A 14414-nucleotide genomic window follows, 5' to 3' on the forward strand; every position below is an offset into this window, starting at 1 on the left:
AGACTGGAGACACTGGCTCGACCAAAAGCCGCAACGCAGTCTGTACCACGTCTTTTCTTTCATTTATCACAAGTGTGGAATTAAAATCATTAACCAAATGCTCCGGACCGATTTGTCCGTGTCAACAAGAGCAGGTCCAAACAGAAGTAAAGTTATGCGTATTTAATTAAATTCTAAAATTGACATGAAACAACATAAAGCAAAACAAGTACTCTTGTGAGCGACGATATATTTAAACATGTTCAGAAATATATACGGCACAGTACGTGCAAACGCATCCCGTACACGTAATTTGTATTTCGACATGTTGCCTGCAGGGGGCAATGGATACTGACTGTTTTGACAGTTGACCTGACGTCATCAGCATTTTGTAATTGGAAGCAAATACAGTATGTAGTACAGTATATAGGCTCACCGCCACCTTGTAAGAACATTAATTAATTGACGATTCCTCACAACCTTCTTCAGGACAAGCAGTGTTGAAAATTGATGAATGGATACATGATGGCACTCAACAATATTCCATTCATCCATCCATTTTCTAATCTGCTTTATCCCCACAAGGCTCGCGAGGCATGTTGGAACCCATCGGGCTCTCTTTGGGCAGTAGGCAGAGAAAATCCTGAACATTTCCCAGCCAAACCCAGGGCACATAGAGATTTACAACCATCCGCACTCGCACTCACACCTATAGGGACAGTTCAGAGTCTCCAATGAACCTGCCAAGCATGTTTTTTGGAATGTGGGAGGAAACCAGAATACTTGGAGAAAACCCACATCGGCCTCAACAATATTGTACCATTTCAAAATAAAACCACAACAATGACTTCATCAATCAGGATGTAGACATTAAAACCATTAATGCTTATATGTTTCATGCTTCAATTGATTAATTAATTTCCAATTGCTTCTCGGCAAAGAGGAGGTGATCTAATGTGTTCGATTCGATAGTAGAATGTCAAGATGACAGCTCTAGTAGCAGACCACTGTTAAATTCTGCTTTCCTGTGTTGCTGCACCGTTTGTTTTAAAATATCTGTTGTTAAAAACTACACCAATGCGAGTTTTGTCAATGTATGGCATTGCATACTGTGTGTTAGCGTGAAGCTTACAGATATTCACAAGAAAATGTTTTCTCAATTGGCATCATGTAATTAGCTTAATCAGTGCTTGCAATATCGGATAAAATAATGCAGAGGGACGTTTTGTATCTTGTGAATCTTATAAGGCCTGCCACTTGAAGGTTTATGTACCAATGTGTTACCCATATATTTTCTTGATTGAAATGAATTCAAAGATCTTAAATCCAGTCCAGCCCCCATCCTCCAAACATCACTTTTTTTGGTACGTGCTTCTAATAAAGAATAACTGCAGAGAAGGCTGCAGTATAAAAACATAATAAAACATAATAAGAGAAACACATTTCTCCAACATGCAATGACTGTCCACATATTCAGAATAACCAGTTTAAAGCAAGCAAACTGGTGAAACCATAACTCATTCAAAACATTTCAATACAGTCAAAATGTGCGGATTAATGTTTAATAAGCATTCCATTAACACAACAACAAGCCATTCACCTTGTGACAATTACAGCAGATCACAGTTTAACTACAGTACTACTAGTGCTGATGTACCACTCCCACAGCACACGACTTGCATACCTTTGTCAACGCATAACTGACAGTTAAAAACAGTAATTGCCAACAACTATCTATAAAAGTATGTGCCAGAAAGATAATTTACACTGTCTGGTAATTTATCGGTAACCTCCCACTGTAATGCAGTTTTCAGTTGACTGCCGTTATCTGTCAAGAATCGACTCCTTCCTGGATCACTACTCTTTGACTGGATTGACCATCAGCTGAACTGCCTTTGCTATGCATACTGTACATGTATGTGCTTAATGACTTGACTCATCCAGTGCTGACTTTAACCTATAAGTATTACAGTAATCCCTCGTTTATCACAGTTAATGCGGACCAGGACCACCCACGTTAGACGATAAACCGCGACGTAGCAAACCCTATATGGACTGTACGACTGAGAGCTTACACAGACCTACATGGATTGTTAAATTTCCATATGTATGAGTACAAAAATATTTATAAGGCCAAATTTAGTGGAACACAAAGCAGGACATGCATAAAGAAGCACAGTAAATGTTTGTAGTACAGTACAAAACTCTAATGCAATAAAGTCAAAAGTCTACTATCGACATGCAGTATGTATTATATTTAGTTTTATTTAGTTATCATTCATATTTAAAAATTTCATGCTGAACATAAGGCCCACAATGGAAGCACAGAAAATCTGGGGTCAATCTGAGGTGAACAGACAGAGCCTGTTAAACTGTCCTCCTCAGGTAGGAGATCTGGCCATGGGAAAAATTTAGGACTTGGTAACTGCTTCACAGGAAGAGCTCATTCGCCAGGTTACAAATCTATCAGTTTATGGAAAGTCAACCCATTAAAATCTATGTTCTGTATGTTTATGGATGTTGGTGCACGGGACGACCAGGGGTGCGGTGTTGCAATCAAGAAGTCTGTGTTTCACCAATGTATCACTTTAATTTGCATATACTCTCAATAAATAGCTTGGCAGAGGGCCACAGAGGTTGGACATCGGTCGTGAATGGCTACGTCCCCTGCCGGCAGTAAAAGACAATCTTGCTGTGTTTGAGCCTTTGTTCACAGTGTCCGAACAAACATCTCCGACAACTACTGTGTAAATTAAGTTTCAGAAGGCAACGAGGGTCCTGCAGAAGGATTGGATGCCGATTTATGATGGGTGAGGAACATTGTAATAGGTAATTGTTGCTGTTGTTTTTTTCTTTTGAGCAAAGATGTATCTGTTCATGGTTCCATGATCCCCTCAACACAATGGCTGAAATTGACAGTTCTGATTTCATGCTGAACAGTCTTTGCAAGTTAGGGTTAGGGGCCACACTCACCGGCTTCCTCATCTTCTTGGGCCTGCTCCTCTTCCCTATCATTTGTCAACGTCATCTCAATGAAGTCCTCATCCGTTAGAGACTCCGAATAGCACTCAATGATGGTTCGTCTGTGTAAGCTCTCAGTCATACAGGAGTGGTCCATCGATGAAAAGGTTTCTTCAGCTGTCATCTGTACTTCTTTGAAGGTGTCGGACGTTTTGCTTCTTATCCAAGAAACTTCGTCAGCAAACTCAATGATGGTGTTAATATCCTCCGATGTCATGTCCGAGAACCCTTCAGTTTGAAGACGATGTGGCAGCTGCACAGCCTTTTCTCCTCAGCTTTTTCAACCCGCTGTTGTTTCATAGCACTGTAATGTAGTGACATGTCTGAGTAGGCTCTCAGTCGTACAAGAGTGGTTCATCAATGAAAAGGTTTCTTCAGTCGTCATCTGTACTTCTTTGAAGGTGTCGGACGTTTCGCTCCACATCCGAAGAGCTTAGCATCAAGGGCCGCGATTATCAAGGCGTGAAGTAGCAAGGGATTACTGTAGTGCTGGATCACGGTTGCTACCATTACCAACATTACTCATCAGTCACGGTACCATGATAAAGGAACTTGAAAAAGATCTATGTCAGTAGTCGGACTCATCTGATAGCTGTCCCTGCTGCGTCCAATGCTTCCTTCTCTTCTTCCGTTTCCTCTTCCTCTCCCCCATCAGCATTGCGGCCAGCACTGTAATGACCACCGTGACAGTGATGATGAGCACTGTGACCGTTTCGGCAATGCACAGTTCCGTGTCCACCTGGATCAGCCGGTAGTTGCGCAGCACTGCGGGCTGTGCGCACGTCAGGTTGTAGTAGTCATCCAGGAAGAGTCTCTGGATGATCCTGAGCTTCCGGAAAACTCTCTGCAGGTCACAGTCACAATTCCAGGGGTTTCCCTCTAGTAGGATGTGAGTGCTGTATGTGTGAATACTCAGGAAGGCTTTGAAGTATATGCTGGTTAGCTGGTTATTGGCCAGGTTGAGGAGGGTCATGCTGGTGAGTGGCGTGAAGATGCCCACCTGTGTCTCATTAATATGGTTGCTGGCTAAGTTGAGGTGCTCCAGCGAGCGCAGCATGGAGAAGATTCCACTGTTCAGAGAAGTCAGTCGGTTGCCATCCAGGTGCAGGTGCCGTAAGCGGCTCATGGAGGCGAATGATCTGACCTGGATGGTGCGGATGCTGTTGCCACTCAGGTTCAACTTCTGCAGGCTTTCTAGATGCATGAAGCTGCTGCTGTCCAGGCTGCTCAGTGAGTTGTGAGCCAACTGCAGTTCCCGTAGGAAGGCCAAACCCATTGAGAAACCCTTGGCCAGGGTGGCAATCCGGTTCCAGCTTAGATCCAGCTTCTGTAGGAACTCCAGCTGTGAGAAGGCACCATCTTGCACCACGCTGATGTTATTGTACTGCAAGAGGAGTACACGCAGCTTGCGGTTCTTGTTGAACGAGCGCTCGGGGATGACGACGATGCGGTTGTGCGACGCGTCTAATAGTTCAGTGGTGGACGGGATTTTTCCAGGCAGCTTTGTGAGCAAGGCTCTTGAGCAGATGGAGAACCTCAGATCCCCATGACAATCACAACCCAGCTCGCACCAGTTGCTGTGAGAGCGTGAGGATGCAGCTGACACAGTCAGCAGAATCAGGAGGAACCCCCTCATGGTTCCACACACTTAAACTGGCAAAAGAAAACAATGGTAAATGAATACAATTAATTTTGTAGATGTGCTAACCACAACAGTGTTAGTCAAGTAAAATTAAAATAACAGAATATTAAGACAATAAAGGTATTCAATTTTAATAGTCTAATTGTGCTACAGTAACATTGGTCAAATTAGTTTGACTGATTTTTGTCTTACGGATAGCCGCTTGTCTTCTTCTGACCGGCGTCGACATCCATCAGGCAGCAGGTGGAAACGAGACATGCTGCAAGTGAAGGAGGGCGGTCACTAGGATATAAATACTAATGAGGGACACTACAAAGAGGATGGAAAGATGGAAAGCCACACAGCAGTGAGGGGAGGAGAGCTTGTCAATTATTTACCAGGTCGTGTGCGGGCGGGCCAAGCTGTGACGACAGTGTGTTGCAGAGCAGAATTAGAAGGCCCCACTCAATTGATTGCAGGAAGCTCTTAATCCCGACCATTTTCATGGAACATATGTGCACAAATCTCCCTCATATGAGGAATTTGCATGCAGACGAAAGATAAACTAAAAAGAAATTTTGCTCATTAATGAATGAGTGCATGAATAAATGAACAAATGAATACATAAATAAATAAATAAATACAAGCTAAACTAAAAAGACATTTTGCTCATAAATAAATAAATAAATAATGTTAAACTAAAAAAATTGCTCGTAAATAAATAAATGAATAAATAAATAAATCTAAACTAAAAATAGCTTCTGCTCATAAATAAATAAATACAGCTAAACTTTTGCTCATAAATGAATAAATAAATAAATAAACAAACAAACAAACAAACAAACAAACAAATAAAGCTAAACTAAAAGACCTATTGCTCATAAATAAATAAATCAATCAATCAATCAATAAATAAAGCTGAACTAAAAATACATTTTGCGCATAAATAAATAAATAAATAACGTTAAACTAAAAAAATTGCTCGTAAATAAATAAATGAATAAATAAATAAATCTAAACTAAAAATAGCTTCTGCTCATAAATAAATAAATAAATAAATAAATAAATAAACAAACAAACAAACAAATAAAGCTAAACTAAAAAGACCTATTGCTCATAAATAAATAAATAAATAAATAAATAAATAAATAAATAAAGCTGAACTAAAAATACATTTTGCGCATAAATAAATAAAGCTAACCTAAAAAGAACGTTTGCTAATAAATAAATAAATAAATGAATACATAAATAAAGCTGAACTAAAACGAAATGTTGCTCATAAATAAATGTAAACTAAAAATAACTTTTGCTCATGAATAAATAAATAAGTACATAAACAAATAAATCGAAAACCAACTAACTGAATTTGTAAATCTAAAGTGAAAAAAAAATAACTATAATGAAAAATCCAAAGCCTTTTAAGACACCACTGTTCTATATTGTCATTGACTATGAATGGATAGTTTGTGCATATTGACTGCGGACTTCTTTATGGTGTGTCTTACCTCTCACCCACATTCAGCCGGGATAGGCCACAGCTGCCCTGTGACCTGACTCAAGACAGACACTTCAGAAAATGGACGATAATCAAATAAGACAACGGTCCAAAATCATGTTCTTTTAGAAAATTCCATCCATCATTTAAGGTGACACCCTAACCTGCTTGCCAACCAATCCCAAGGCATCGAGGAATCACTATCGACGCTCATTATCACAATTGGGGATAATTCATTGGTCTGCCATGCATATTTTTGGAACGTGGGAGCAAACCGAAGTAACCAGAGAAAACCCACATAGGCATGTGAACAATATTGATTGACTGGATAGTCTGGAGAATCAAACCCAGAACCTCCCCACCCTGAGGCTGGCATGCTAACCAGTTGTTCATCAAATTTTTTGTTGGTCTGAATATAGTTGGATCTCGATGTGGCTGTGACTGAGGGACCTCGGATACGATTCCAATTCCTCCACACTTTGACGCCCTTGGCTGCGGGTCCAGATGTCAAATTGTTTACTCTCATCTGTGAGATGAGGCAGGATGTATCAAATAAATTGCTTGCAGACCTGTTGGTCACCGAGAGAAAGATTACATTAATACCATCCAAATCCGTGTGCCAGATAAGGCGCCCCATCGCCATGTGGAGTTCCATCTCGTCCTTGAACACATGTTCACATTGGCCTTTAGTTAGACACAGCTGAGGCACCTAATGAGGTGTACTTGTTTGTTTTTATACCATGGGCTAGCTATCATTATACATACAGCTTCATATATCAATATGTATTTCTTAATACGTACTAGCACTATGTACAGTTTTTTATGAAACGGTTTTGCACATTTACAGTATACATCTCAGTCTGCTGACATTTTTATTTTACTATGCTTAGAATATCTTGTTTTTCTATCCTTTCACCCCACCCCACCCCCTTTCAAATTGCTGCTGTGGACTGCAAATTTCCCCATTGTGGGACGAATAAAGGTTTTCTGATTTCTGATTCTCCAACAAAAAACCATAATGACCATGCCAGCAATGTTTGCCTGTTTACTCTTTTCCCATTTCTCCATTGTTTCAAACCATTTTAATTTCACCGCTTCGTTCTAATAATAATAATAATAATAATAATAATAATAATAATAATAATAATAATAATAAAAAATACATGTCATTTATAATCCCCTTTCAAAACTCTTAAGGTCACTTTACAGTCACAGAATAAGTTTTTCTGTGGGTGAGGAGCGACAGCCACACTTGCCAGGGTTCACTCAACCCGGAAGTAACTCAAATAAATATAAAGCTAGCTAGCTAACAGACAGCTAATGGATAGCGAGCTAGATAGCTGATAGATAGTCAGCCAGCTAGATAGCAAATAGATGGCAAATAGCTAGCTAGCTAGGTAGCCAGCTTGCAACTATTTTCCACTTCCTCCAGTCTCACCTTCCACACACACACACACACACACACACACACACACACACACACACACACACACACACACACACACACACACACACACACACACACACACACACACGCGCACAGGCGCACACACACACACACACACACACACACACACACACACACACACACACACACACACACACACACACACACACACACACACACACACACACACACACACACACACACGCACACACACGCACATGCACGCATACACACACACACACTCCTGTTTGAATGTTTTTGTGAGGTCCGGGTAACTCCAGATAAGGAGTGAGGCCCCCGCTTTCTGATAAGTCTAGAGAAGAACTCGTGTTACCTATTTAACCCGGCAGTAGTTTATTTTGCATAAGCAATTCATACACAAATGGTTTCTTGAGTTTTGTTCACTTCCCTACCAAAAGCAATTATATTTTTTCTAAATTGTATTTGTAGTGAAAAGAAGGAACCAGGATTCACACAACAGCAGCGATCGGGTATCTACAGGGTTCCAGTTTCACTGAATAGCCTGAATATAAAGAGCAGAATATCACTCCTTCTGTTACCTGCCAGGCATCGACAGATTTCAGTCAATCAGGAAGCGCGGTTGTTGTCCGAGAGGCGACTTGACTAAGTACAACCAAAAATAAGAGAAACACAATCATGAAAGTATTTCATTGGTGAGTTCATCATGCCTCACTTTTTCCAGAGAGGAGCAGGATTAAAGGAAAACATAAATCATCACATTAATCCACGCAATGAAGGATTAGATCTGTGTTCTTTTACTTTGGAACATTGTACTCTACATATCTTGATCTACATCATTTTGTAGCTGGGTGGCGCTTTCTATTTCACTGCTTCCCATTGACAGACAAGTGAAAACGTCATGCCACTTTTGATTGTTCAGTAAAAAGATTAGCATGGAAATGAATTCTCACAGTTGTATGTATAAATATTTTTTCTCTTAGCGAAACACATAAAGAGATAAACAATCTGAGTTGAGATGCAAAGGTACGTCGATAAGAATTCACAATTTCTCTCTGTGGCTGCACGCTGTTTCTAATATTAGTTGATACAATGTCATTATGCTAACAAAGTGCATGCTAAACGATGCAAGACAATAACTTGAGAAGAGACAGTGCAAATTGTTTCCCATTTTCGGTTATCCTATGTGGTCTGTGTGTTGTGACCTATGGTTATTTGCCTCCTAGTACAATTTCAGATGACTTTTGTTTTTATATGTCTGACAATCTACACATACAGGTTTTCTCATTTCATTTTCAATTTGGCAAATGTGTCATATTTAGCTTTATAAACTTTCTCCACCAGCGCAGCATTTATTAAAATAAACAATGAACAATAAACATAGAGTAATGTCCCCAGTCAACGTTTTCGACGCAGAGCGCTGTAATGTGTACTAGTGGCCAGCAGAGGACACAAAAGATCTGTTTTAAAAGCTGACAGGCTTGGGGGGGTGGGGGGGGGGGTGTTCAAAACCTGAAATTACATTGTACTTCACGTTGTTTTCTTTTGAAATTAAATAGTTAGTCAATACCGCACAATTAAAAAGTTTTTTCTTGTACCTTTTCAGAAACAGCATTGAAGCAATGACAGAAAAGGTAAAGTGCAGCACGGGCTGTTCAGTGTCCATACGAGTATACACATATGATACCCTCAAAATATTTCAAACCACATTCATTCATGTCTAAATATCCAAAACTGCGACCAATTAGCCGGGGTTAGGTTCCAGCCTATCTCAGTCGTCTTTGAGCAGTAGGTGCGGAACACTCTAAACAGGTTGAGACCCGATCGCAGGGCATACACAGAGGAACAACAATTCATATTCACACCTAGGGACAATTTAAAGTCTTTAATCAGGCTGCCACGTATGTTTTTGGAATGTGGGAGGAAACCGGAGTGCCCAGAGAAAGCCCACAATGGCATGGGGAGAACATGCAAACTCCACCCATGATGGCCTATGACAGAATCAAACTATTGCCCAAAGACAGGCTCCGGCATATCCATGACTCTTGTAAGGATATGTGATATGGATATGTGTATTACATAATGGATGAATGGATAGAGGGTCTTAAAGTCCGGCAAGAAAGTATTTTGGATGGATTGTGGACCCCTGGAGCTGTCTGCACATGTGACAGAGAGAGCTGTTAACAAAGCAGACAGCGCCACAGTATGGTGCCTCCTTCAAGCCCAATCGATGCCTCTTCCCAGATTCAACCTGGCATCTCAGAGTCTGTCACAGGAAGTATCTCATGGTCGCATAGGTCACCACTGCAGTGGGTCCAAAGACTGGATCTCCTGCAGAAAATTCATTTGTGTCTGTTGCTAGACTTGAGGTCATGAACATTTGCACCCACCATTGGACTGTTACACGTCGCCAGCAAGATACATATATGGACGAACCGACGGACGGACCGACCAACTGACGGGCTGAGAGACAGACAAACAAATAGATACATAGATCTTCAATCATGATTTCTGCACTAAACTTGCAAAATTAAAAAAACTAACAAAACAACATTAGAAAATGAAAACTGTGACTGCTACACTTATACCGCATTGTTAGAACTGCAGTTCCTCCCCCACTCCTTTACTTGCTTGTCCAGCATCTAGGTCAAGGTTGTGTTAGAGAGGAGCACGCACACATAAACAAGAGCTGTATTTTAGTCAGCTCAGTGTGTGATCGGCCTGTGAGATGTCAGAGCTTTTAGGTGGGATGGATGTGAGAGCTCTGGCAGCTTCCTAGACAACAGAACAGGTGGGAGGGAATGACACAGAAAAAAGAAAATACTACGCTTGAATTATTTAGTAAGATTGCAACAAAGTTGACACAACAAGGGACGTATTTCAAAAGTGTGAGATAAGCATCGGAATGCACATGGCTGAGGTTTACCTGTTAGCCCTGTGTGTGTGATGTGTGATATATATAAGTGATGTGGAATTGTTGATGAGTATCCAGTAAATTTCCATAGCAACTTAATCTGAGGAATTTTGGAAACTACAGGGAGACTTAATTGGTTCCCAGACAGAGTGTGTAAGGCGAAAAGAATGTATTTCAAAAAACAATTCCAATAGGAAACCATTAAAATGGGAATAATCCGTTCTCGGGTTTCCATAAAATATACTTTTCAACTAAATAAGCCTTAAAACTACACAAAACATACCTTATTCTATGTATAATAAATGTGCTATTGTATTGTCAAAATGTCTGTCAAAATGGAACTGTATAGTGCCACTTAGCAGTTTTTTTGACAACGATACTAGTGCAGCGTGTTCTACCGGAAACAAATTCCTTGTGTGTTCTACATACTTGGCAATAAAGATGATTCTGATTCTATCTTAAAGTCACTTTATTTACATTTGTGATGGTCATTTATGGCTTGATGGAATGGCGTTGGAGTTCGAAGGTCAAAGGGAATTGCTGTTTGTAAAGAGAGGACTGAGGACTGTAATTAAAGAAATAAACTGTGCTGTAAAATAAAGTTTTATTTACCTTTTTGATGGTCGTTGATGGCTTATGGAAGGAGAGTCACCTTCCATAAGGACTGTTGGTAACTTAACCTCTGGTGCTGTTCGGTCGTGTGCTTCCACCGAAGATCACTCCGCCAGCTGTGGTGGGTGTGTATTATGAAAATAGTGCTTATTATAAGGTTTAATTTTCATAAATTTGACGTTTGTAAGACGAAAAGTTTGTAAGTTAAGGTGTTTGTAAGTTGAGGTCTCACTGTAATTGGAAACGTTGGTCTGGTACATTGGTGGGTGGCGTCCCGTTACTGGTCTTGCGTCCTATCTTGCTCTTCGTACTGTTTTGTATCAATTGTATCTACAGTAAAGTCTCGTTATATCGATATCGGTTATATCGATAGTACCGCTTATTCTGATACTATTTCTTTGAACGCAAGGAGAAAATTACATGCGCGCAGGGTCGGATATATCGATAGTCCCGGTTATATCGATATTTTTCAGACTCCCGAGAATATCGATATAACGAGACTTTACTGTATTTGATTTCAGTCAGGTTCAAGCCAGAAGGAATTTCGGTTTGTTTCTCATTTGAGAAGTATACATGGCAGGCTGTGATGATTCTGTTTCTTCATTTTCTTGTTGTCAATTTCTTATCAATAATAAGAATGAAACCTTTTCTCATAATCAGATTTTTAAACCATAAAATGTTGTATCACAGTAGGAACACATCAAACTCACGCAGTGATTTTCTAGACATTGAAAGATGCTTGAAAGTCCAGAAGGATTGATGGACTTTGTGACTCATTTTGGGTCTAAATTGTAAATCTCCAATTCTGGTCCACTGACATTTGTGAAATAGTAGCAAAACCAATTCAGAATCGTTCATGTGTTTCAGTCAGCCGCCAGGCAGTCGTGCCAAAAGCCTTTGGGCCGACGCCCAAAAAGGTCACAAGCAAATAATGTACATACCATTTGAACTCACAGCTGAGTATGGGCTGATTTTTAGGACAGCTACTTCTCGATATACTTAGGTAGGTCTGAGTAAATATGATACAAAGTCCCTACAGCCGGGCTACACATTTCCAATCATTATATTTTCTGTAATCTGTGCCATACTGGTGACCAATTCAGGGTATAGTCTTTCTTTCACCTGGAGTCAGCTGGGATAGATTTCGGTAACTCCTTGTGACCCTGAATTGGTTCAGGATTGACCAATTAAAATATACAGTTAACAAAACGCTGGCTCTATGACTGTAGTTATTTTCTGAGAGGCAAAACGCAGCACTTGTGGGGGGATGGTGCCACTGACTCAATGATGGCACTGGTCGCTTTAATTAAAATACCATATTTTCCGGTGTATAAGGCACAGCCAAAAGTCTTCATTTTCTTCAAAAGATGACCCTGTGCCTTATACGCAGGTGCACCTTTTATGTGAAGTAATATTGAGCCACAACAGGTCTCGCAACTACTGCCAGCAGCCGCCGAATCCATTTTCTCCTGTAGTAGAAGTAGTGCGTAACACCAGCCTCTACTGCCGCGCCTTATAAAGTGATGTGCCTTTCATTTGGAAAACTTTTGTATATTTAGATACATAATATTTAGAAAACCTTTTTCATTCCTTGGTGCGCTTAATTGTCCAGTAGGTCTTATATATATGGAAAAAGTTTGAAAATACACTATTCATTGAGGATGTGCCTTATACTCTGATGCGCCATATACACTGGAAAATACGATACGCTGATGATGCATTCCCATGCAACAAGTAACAGTAACTTCAGAATACTGTACTTATATGCCGCTACTCACTTTGATGGTGATGCCAACATTTTTCACAAATGGCAAAATAAAAGCCCCAAAATAACACTTTGGCGATATTTTCCAAATTTCTTGACCAAACCGCTTCAACTTTAAAATGTTCAGTTTATTCCTCCACCTCAGTTGGTTTGATTTGTCCTTCAGGTAAATTTTTATGCTGAATTCATAAATTCCTTATATATTTTTGTAACACATCAAGATATTGAGGTGGTGTATTTATCATTTGTTTTGAACTTTGAAAGCTTGTGCATGACGCATTTTGTCATGCACTCTAATTTATAGCTATGACGTGTCAGGAAAAAAAACAACGCTGCACCAAACCCTAAATTCCTAAAGATTAATACATTAATGGCTCTACTGTATTTTAACATTTGATGGGCAGGCCCAAAATCAGGGCAATATAAATTAATCTGGAAAACTTCACTTTTTATTAGGTATGAAATAAATGTGGTAAAAATTGGTTCAATGTTTTTATTCATTTACTACAATACTTTCCTGTTTTGACAGCACTTTGTCTGCCTCTTGTAGGATCTCAAAGCCTTTTCGTAAGAACAAAAAAACGGAAAGAGGTGAATTTTTCCACCAAATAGCTGGTCAATTCCACAGAAAATTTAAATTGTAAATTTATGAATACTGAAAGATCACAATGTGCGGATTACTGTATTTAATTCCTGCTGCAGTAGCACGTGCAACGAGCTGGAGGTCAAAGCTCATACAGTATATGGGTTACAGCGAGGGTAGAGTGGAAATGGTGGGGGAGGGGGGCGCTTCTGCACTAAAAGCCTCCAAGCTTATTCATGCTAGCCATTAGTGCAGTCTTTAAAGCTTCATGACAACGTGTAACGGTCGTCGCGCCACCGTATCGACCTTTGCAAGACGCTCATCTGCTCCCAGTAGCAGACAGGATGGTAAATAAGAATGAATTGGGTGGGCTGACATTCCACTTTGGACTTGATGTTGCTCAAAAATTTGTAAGGTGATGTTAAGTATAAGCACATGAAGATCACAATTATTTTGTCCGTAATGGCTGCTTACAGGAAGCTAAGAGGTGGAAGTGCGGGAGAATCTGCTTGTTGGATTGGATGTAATTCACAGTGACATGTCGACACATCTTCCTCACAGTGCACAGGAGGTGGTTTCGAATGTGGCTCCAGTGCTCATGTATGGAGTTTGCATGTTCTACCCATAACTGTTTGGATTTTCGCTGTGTAGTCTGGTTTCCTCCAGTCAGTCATGTCAGGTGCGATGTGCGATAGAAGGGTTTCAGTTAGGATGAAAGGAAAGGTGTATAAAATGTTGGTGAGAACAGGCATGATGTTTGGACTGGAGACAGTGCCACTGAAGAAAAGACACGAAGAAGAGCTGGAAGTAGCAAAGATGAAAATGTTGAGATTTTCTTTGGGAGTGACCAGGTTGGATACAATCAGGAATTAATATATCAGAGGGACAACTCATATTAGAGGCTTTGGAGAGAAAGTCAGAGAGGCCAGACTGAGATGGTTTGGACATGTCCAGAGGAGAGAGAGTGACTATATCGGCAGAAGGATGCTGAGCCTTGA

General features: G+C 40.2%; 1 protein-coding gene across 1 annotated transcript; it reads right to left on the reverse strand.

The window, feature by feature from the left end:
* Positions 1-161: 161 nt before the first annotated feature.
* Positions 162-5044, reverse strand: LOC148902960 (uncharacterized). Its single transcript, XM_088991184.1, has 3 exons — positions 5020-5044; positions 4835-4901; positions 162-4653 (listed from the first exon to the last, which is right to left on the reverse strand). Exon 3 carries the CDS (start codon positions 4634-4636, stop codon positions 3569-3571), a length of 1068 nt encoding a protein of 355 aa, XP_088847310.1. The 5' UTR covers positions 4637-4653; positions 4835-4901; positions 5020-5044; the 3' UTR covers positions 162-3568.
* Between the last annotated feature and the right edge of the window lie 9370 nt (positions 5045-14414).

Source organism: Hippocampus bargibanti, linkage group LG01 (genome assembly GCF_051943395.1).
Source record: "Hippocampus bargibanti isolate YZ-2025 linkage group LG01, ASM5194339v1, whole genome shotgun sequence".
NCBI classification, from domain to species: Eukaryota; Metazoa; Chordata; class Actinopteri; order Syngnathiformes; family Syngnathidae; genus Hippocampus; species Hippocampus bargibanti.

Coding starts and splice junctions, on each gene's coding strand:
- LOC148902960 (XM_088991184.1), bottom strand. CDS start 4,636: ATGAGGGGGTTCCTCCTGATTCTGCTGACTGTGTCAGCTGCATCCTCA.